The sequence below is a fragment of the Melospiza georgiana genome, chromosome 5 (genome assembly GCF_028018845.1).
Source record: "Melospiza georgiana isolate bMelGeo1 chromosome 5, bMelGeo1.pri, whole genome shotgun sequence".
In the NCBI taxonomy this organism is placed as follows: domain Eukaryota; kingdom Metazoa; phylum Chordata; class Aves; order Passeriformes; family Passerellidae; genus Melospiza; species Melospiza georgiana.
In genome coordinates, this window is record NC_080434.1 from 1,686,828 (window position 1) to 1,694,696 (window position 7,869).

General features: G+C 40.6%; 1 protein-coding gene across 1 annotated transcript; it reads right to left on the minus strand.

Moving 5' to 3' along the window:
- Positions 1-218: 218 nt before the first annotated feature.
- On the minus strand, positions 219-7,205 carry FRG1 (FSHD region gene 1). The gene is made up of 9 exons (XM_058025019.1): positions 7,108-7,205; positions 6,733-6,800; positions 5,767-5,889; positions 4,754-4,811; positions 4,462-4,576; positions 3,999-4,103; positions 3,185-3,276; positions 2,030-2,140; positions 219-1,093 (listed from the first exon to the last, which is right to left on the minus strand). Exons 1-9 carry the CDS (start codon positions 7,167-7,169, stop codon positions 1,057-1,059), a joined length of 771 nt encoding a protein of 256 aa, XP_057881002.1. The 5' UTR covers positions 7,170-7,205; the 3' UTR covers positions 219-1,056.
- Positions 7,206-7,869: the final 664 nt, after the last annotated feature.

A 7,869-nucleotide genomic window follows, 5' to 3' on the forward strand; every position in this document is an offset into this window, starting at 1 on the left:
CTCTCTGTGACAAACACAAAACACAAAAGTTCTGTTTTGCCCTTACTATCACTTATAGCTACCTGCAACACACTGTATTCTTCTATTTACACTAATATGAAATGAAAATTCCCTATCAGGGGTAATTCTCAGGTTCTTATTCTGCTGCTGAGCAGTCCTTTCAGCACCCTTCCCCACCAGAGCATATACTTCTGCTTCCAGGTGTATCTGAGGAACTGTTTTTGTGGGTTCTGTGCGTCTTTATTCGAACAATATATTCTTGAAAGAAAAACAGATGCTGTAATATCAATCTACCTCCACCATCAGTGTTCACTTCAGATGTATTTAAGTTTCACTGTGACTGTGGATCAATGAGACCTGCACTGAACTTGCAATAAATAGTTACTCTGGGCTGCAGCCTGCTCCTTGCAGTGCTGTTTGCTTCCTGCTGTTTCTGAGAGTAATTTTGGCAGCAGGCCACAGCAGCACTGTGATATTCCAATGGCTTGCTGTACATCAGTCACATTTCTAGGGAGGGATGTGTAGTGTGGTACCTACAGCAATGAGTTAATGAGCCCTAATCCCCAGTCCTAGGCCAAACCAAGGAGCTCTGGATAAAAATCAGTAACTTTTTTTCTCCCTCTCTGCCACAGCACACCTCACAGCTATTGCTGCATTTTTATCCAAGAATTCCTGACTCTGGCCAGGAACATCTGCATACAATAATCTATTTATTTCTAAATTTTGTCCTAAAAGCAACTAAAAGCCAGGGAGCTTTCTCTCTGGACTTAATCAGTGCACAGTCTGTCTCCCAGGGCTTTTGTTACATGGCAAATAACTTACCATTAACTGATTTACCTTTAATTTTTGTTGGAGCCATTCCCTTCATACAAGCCAAGTATTCACAAATTATACAGTTAACAAGATAACTGGATTATTAATATTTGAGAAAATTTTAATACAATTCCTCAAGATACTTAAAAAATGCTTTAAATAAAAAACACCTATAAAATATTTTACTCTTTTTCAATTTGATGCTGCCATCAAAGTTGCAGAAGAAAATGGGCCAGCTGGATGTCACTTGCAGTATCTATCTGCTTTCACTTTAGCTCTCCTGTATGGGAAAAGTGAATGAAACAAGATTTAGATTAAGACCAAATACAATTACACCTGGGTGTTTTATCTGCCTCAAAGTGTTGTACATCATTAAATGTACATTTATTAATTAAAAGTAATTTTTCTTGAACTTTGCTTCAAAGTACATATACAGGCCTAACAACACTTTGGTTTTGTTAATTTACTTTGTTTTCCTAAGGAGGTAGAACTACAGTGTTAAGTTAACTTGCTAAAGTTAACCTTGACTTTCCCTTCAAATCATCATAATTGCATTTTGTCTCCCCTGAGGAATGGAATTCACATTCAGCATGATCTGAAGCTGACCACCTGTGAGAACCCAGGAGTGTTCTCACATTACTTGTAATTATCAGAAATAGTTTTCTGCATTCCAGCCACTGAATTAATGCAAATATTTATACTATATACTGACATAAAAGGCTTTAAAAATTTAACATTGTTTCTATAGTCTTAATTTAGCAGGACAAAAAATTCCCACTAGATAACATGAAGACTGTTCTTAATAAACACTATTTCTCTTTAAAATTCAACTTCTGCCTCTCCAAAATATTCTGGTACCATAGGTATTGAAAAATGTTAAAAATTAGCTCAATTTTCACAATTAAAAAGATTAACTAGATTGTTCAGTTTGTTTAGTTCCAAGTTGTTTAGGGATTTAAGATTTTCAAAAGAACTAATTTACAGGTAAATTCAAACCTGCAAACTTCAGCTAAAGAAGTGAAAATTCAGATTAAAAAAAAAAAAAAAAAAAAAAAAGTGGCAAGCCCCAGGACTCAGGGACAACACTCACCAGTGGAAAAATGCTCAGGAACTTGTGTCCCTGAAATCCAGCCCTCTTTTGTAGCCCACGATTTACCATATGTGCATCTCCCAATAGTTTATTAATCAATACATTATTTCTAGCCCTTTGAAGTACCTGTCAAGTAGCATTTCATGAAAAGTGCCTTCTTTTCTGGCTTTTCTAAGGGCTTTTGTATCTTCTTTGCTTATTTTAAGCTTTTTGTCTTGAAAACTTTGGAATTTCTTCCTGTAAGGGGGAAGAAAAGAAAAGTAGTAAAGAACTGAAGCTTTTAAATTTTTTTGTTTCCCAACACATCAGCAGCTGTGGTGAGGATCTTAGCTCCTATTAAAGCAGCTAATAGCTGACTGACCTAATAAATTCCAGCAAACCATCCCAGTACTAAGGTTGCACTAAGGCTTCTGTAGGTGAAAACTACTCAAGTTTTGCTTTTTTTGGCAGTCTAAGTAGGAATGAGCCCCTATGTGACTAGCATGAAGTGGTTACAAATTCTAAAGAGCCCCTTATTTAACTACTAGCATAAGAAATCAGGGAGCAAAAGTGTACTGGATGTAGTTGCAAGGTGCTGACTGCAGGGAAGTGCAGGTGTTTTCTCTGTGAGAAAAGGCCAGGGGCTGACCTGTGCTGGACAGAGCTGGCTCTCAAGACATCCACTACAGGACACAGCCAAATCCACCAGCAAAGCAGGTGGCACTCCCATGGAAACAGATTTAAGATAAAGCAAAATGCCATACAGGCAGAGAAGGAAAAAAAAAACCAACCCTAAAACTGCAAAATGGCAGTGGGAACATCAAGCACAGAGAAGAAGAGGAAGGAGATGCTGTAGGTACTGGAGCAAATATTACCTTCCAGCCCATGAATAAGACCATACCAGAGCAGGGGAAAAGCAGGGAAGGAAGGGAGTGGTTGAAAGGAAACATTGTGTATTGACCTACAGCCCATCTGGCTTAGTGGAGCAGGTAGAAGCTCTGGAGAGAAGCTGAGCTTGAGATGGGAGAAGGGGAAAGGTGGTGTTTATAATTTTTGTCTCTCAGAATCTACATGCAATGAAAAGAAAATAAATTTAACTAATCGTTCACAGTTAACCCTGGGACAGTATCTGGTACAGCAGCTCTCCTTTATCTCAAGCAATGAGCTACCTCACCCTGTTTTCTTCCCTTGTCCTGCTAATGAAAAGAGAGTGAAAGGCTGGATGGGCATTGGGCCCAAAGGCAGCCCCAGTCAGAAACAAAAAAAGGCACTTGAGCCTGTTACCAGCTTTAAAGTACATACACATAATTGATTTCACACTGTTTAACATTTCCTTTGTCTTCCTGTGGAACGTCATCTTTCTTCTTAGCTTCTCTTTCAGCACAAGTACGAATCTAATAATTGAAAGAAAAATGAAAAAAGAACCAAAACACAACAGAAAACACCTGTATTTTAAAAACAGTAAGTTACAGGTGAATGACTACGCATCCTTTGTAACAGATTGAGAGTCAGAGTGACTTTTCAAGTTCAGTTTTCAAACTGGTTAACCAGAAACAACTGCAAAAGTAAGAGCTGCCTGAAATATGGGAAATATTAAGTGCAATCCTTGATATTAGACATAACTGCCTTTATCTCAAAGAAGCACTACTACAGTTCTTAATTTTGGCAGGGACAATTCAGAGATTGACTTAAAATACTGTTGCTCTCACTAGTTAAGACCCCTATCTCTACTTGGAGAGTAGAGATATATTTCCCATGTTCAGATAAAGTCAAGATAGTCTTTGCAGATTCTCTTAAAAGATCTCCCCCCTTCTCTGTCCCTGATTTGGTCATAATTCCTCTCTTCTGTGCCAAGCTGTTTAGAAGTACCTGAAAGATCACATAGACTCTTTTGTCCTATTGAGTGGTAAAGTATCTTCTTATCTCTACAGGAGGTACTGAGAATTATTACAGCCCTGGAACTCATTTACCCTTCTTGTGGCCAGATCACTTGAGAGCTGATAGGAAGCAATTATAACTGTATTAACAGAAAATCATAGCACACAGACACCTGCTTGTTTGAGTTAGATTCCTGCCAATCCTGTATTAATTGTAGATTGTAGAACTTATAGATTACCTTTATCATTTCTTCTTCCCCTGCAGTTTTGCTTTTGGCTTCGATGTCCCCCTCCTCATTACACCTGATAAAACGGCTGTTTGCTGCTAGTAATGCCATTTTCCTCTGCAGAAACAATATCACACACTGGAAGTATAATGAGGCTGTATATAATCCTTGATTTGTAACAATTTATCCTCTACACTATGCTAAACATCTCTGTAAATAATTCTCTTATGGATGGATACTTCACTAGCTAGCCAGACTTGCTGACTCCTTCATTTTTAAGATGCTTATAGCTGCCAAAATGCAGCTATTGAAGCATTTAAAAAACTTTCAATTACAGTAAATGCATTGCAGTTGGAAAATCATAAGTTACAATATGAAAGAGATTGCAAAAGGTTTTAACTTCATAGTAAAAATACCCATCTCAAAATACAATAAAACAATAGCAACATCAAAAAAACCATTGCAAAGAGCTTACATCTTGGAAGACAGGTTCCCACTGTTCTCTTGATCCTATTGCATCGGAACGTCCAACAACGAGCCCGTCTGAGTTTATACCAAGGTATTTGCCATAACCAGACTTGAGAGCAATCCTCAAAGGGAAAGCATTGGAAACAAGACAGAGCGTTTTTAATTAATGCAATTCACAATACCCAAAACATCACCGACACTTTTAGTAGAAGACAATGTATTTCAAAAGAGTATTAAAATGCCTTTTCACAAAAACCAAAGATAACAAGTATCAAAACTTGAAACATTACAGTAATTACCTTGTATCAGATAACTTAACTGCTGTAAACTGCTCAGGAGGACTAGGGCCTTCATCACCTGAGGAATGAATTTTCCATTAGTTAAGTATGAAGTATAAACATAAAACGTATTAGCCTACTAATACTGCAGTATCAAAAAGAATTGAACATTGACTATTTCTAAATACTATGGAAAGTATTTATTTAATTAAAAATTCCTTTTTGAGTACTCACTTTTAAAAAAAAGCAATGCAGGTGCTCATTTATGCTCATATATTTAAAATGCTTAAAACAAGGCACAAAATAAAGATTATCATAAGTTAAAGAAATTTATAATTGAGAATGTTTTGTAATTTTCCTGGTGGCTTTGAATACCTTAATCTCCTTGTAATGTTATTTCGTTGATAACAAAATGCATTATGGTTCAGCTATGGTAACTCAACTCAGTATCCTAAAAGCTACTGGATTCTTCATCCCTCAAAACCAAAACAAGGGAATATGGCCATTGTTGCTCTGATCTCTGTTTGGAGATGAAACACACACAGACTGTCAGGGTTCTGGAACAGTCCATGTCACAGTCATTGCCCTCAAATTCAAAGAACGAGCTAATTATCCCAGCACATTGGTAGTTCTCTTGTGCATTGACAAAACAAGTATATTATGACAAGGATGCAGCAATAAGCATTAAAACTCATCTACCTTGAATTTCACTCTTCAAGTGACACCATAAACACTTTATAGGTTTTAATAAAAATTATACTGCTTTTTATCCAGCAAGTATGGCCTTTAACAGGTAATCATCTCCAGTGCAGTTCAATTTATTGCACACATAAGCCAGCATGAAACTAGATGAGTGAAACTGATTGGCAGTCATTAGGTTTGTGTCATCTGCATGCTTCAGCTAAAATTATTGCATTTTTTTGTAGTAAACTGGTTTTAGCTGTAACACTGCTTGTCTTGAGGTGATGCTAGTTCTATGCTTTTAGGCACTTTATTATTAAAACTCTATTATTTTCAAATTTCCTGGAACAAACCTTTATGTGGTGCTCCAAGTGTAAACAAGCCGTTGTCAAGGGCATGGATGTAAGCTCCTTTATCCATTTCTATAGCTATAGTTCCTGTAATTTCACCAAAATTACTGACAGCCCACCAGTTTCCTGTAATATAAAACCATAACAGTTTATTAACACAGTAACCACAACTTCTGACTACAATAGCCAAAGAGGTTATATTTCTGTATCTTCTCTGAAATTTTAAATTCAAAAGACAGCTATCTCACAAACTTTGTGCATTATTTTATAGTCCAGAGCCAATTTAATGGCGTTGCTGCTGCTGCCTCAGGAAGTCCTGCTCTTTGACCAGCTGCCATCCCTAGCTACAAGCTCCTGAGCTTCATCCCTTCTTTGTGTTAGTCCACAGCCCAAGCTGATTCATTCAGCTGATGCAGCAAAGACACACTTCACAAGAAAAAGATTTTTTCCCTCTGGATCTGTCTCCTGCAGTTTTGGAGTCGTATCCATTTATAAGATTCTCCAGCACAAGAGAATCAGAGATACTACTTAATCTCGCTGTTAAATATGTAAATTGTAATCCTTAGACCTCAGTTGTTCAAACCAATCTGGATTTGAACATTTGACTCCTACAGAATTCTACCAAAGTTAAAGCCCTTCCCATGTGCATGACTTAGAATTATGACTTTTACAATTTTTGAACAGTAAAGTTTTCTCTTTGTATACTGTCTTACAAATATTTCCTAGCTCATTAAGATAGTAATGCTTTTTTTTTATTACTTATAAAAAACTGAATCCATTCTATTGGTGTCAGAAGTTCTGTGTGGAATCGAGGAAGATTCCAAGACACAAATGACATGTTGTGAGAAACAGTTATATATTTCTACAGCAGCTACACTTGCTTTACGAAGTCCTATAACGACCCCGTTAGCTTCTGGCACATCCCCTACAGTTTCCGCAATGTCACATAACTCCTGGAAAGCAGCTCACCAACAATATCGAGCTGCTCTGCCGCATCCTCTTCCCTTTTCCTTTTCTTTTCCTTGTGCTTTTTCTTGCTGCAAGGGGAGATGCAAGGAAGTGAGAACGAGCCGCCGACCCGGCCCTTGTCCCGCCGGGCCTCACGGCCGGGCCCCGCGGGAGCGCTCCCTGACCCCGGCCGGAACCCTGCGGTGCCCAGCCCGGCCCCAGCGCTGCCGAGCCCCCGGGCCGGAGCGAAGGGAAGGGAAGGGAAGGGAAGGGAAGAGCAGGGCCGGCCCGGCGTCATCCCTGCCCGGCCTCCTACACCGGCCCCGCGGCGGAGCGGGCCCCGGCGGCTGCCGCAGCGCGGGGCAGGGGCGGCGCGGCGGGCAGCCCGCTCCTCACCTCTTCTCTTTCGAGCCTTTGAGGACGAGCTTGGTGGATTTGACGCAGGAATACTCCGCCATGTCGGGATCCGGGAAGGGCGGGCGGACGGAGCCGGCTCCGCCCCGGGCCGGGCGGAAGCCCCGAAGCCGCGGCCCGGCCTCCGCCCGGCTGTGGGCGGGCACCGGCGGCGCCGTGCCTCGGTCTGCCCACGTGGAAGGTGCTAGACACGGAGTTTGAGCGGAAAAATAAAACAAGAAGAGTTTAAAATTACATTTAAACAGTCTGTCCCTGGGCACCTTTCCCGTCTAAGTCTGGCCTGGCTCCATGGGTGCAATGCCTGCGCTTTGCCAGACTGCAGGCAAAGAACGCTAAGGAATGAAGAGCCCATGGCTCCTACAGCCCGTGTGTGTGTCTGTTGTAAAACACATGTCATGAACATCAGCAGAGCCCTCGGACGTGAGGGCAGCAAGGCCAAGGGCAGCAGGTCTTGCCTCTGGCAGGGTTACATGTCAGCTGGACGCCTGGATGTGCTGGTGAAGGAGTAAAAGCTTCCAGGGATGCCTATGAAGACCAGTCGGGGAAATACAGTTTGCAAGTCAGCCAGGTGTACCACGCTAGGGGTGAAATGAGGTATGACAATTTTTTCCATCCTGTTAGCCACTTGGTATTCCACGCAGTAAAACATACATCAGACTTCCCCCTTGGCACATAACGACCTTTTTCTCATATTAACCTAGAACCTTCTAGACAGGTAACAAGACTCTTTCCTTGGGGAACAGC

Excerpts from the sequence above, each read along its gene's own strand:
- FRG1 (XM_058025019.1), bottom strand. The coding sequence starts at position 7,169 with ATGGCGGAGTATTCCTGCGTCAAATCCACCAAGCTCGTCCTCAAAGGC. Across the intron at positions 4,812-5,766 it reads ACTTGGAGCACCACATAAAG|GTGATGAAGGCCCTAGTCCT; the intron begins GTTTGTTCCAGG and ends TTCATTCCTCAG. Across the intron at positions 1,094-2,029 it reads CATGAAATGCTACTTGACAG|GAGAGCTAAAGTGAAAGCAG; the intron begins GTACTTCAAAGG and ends TTTCCCATACAG.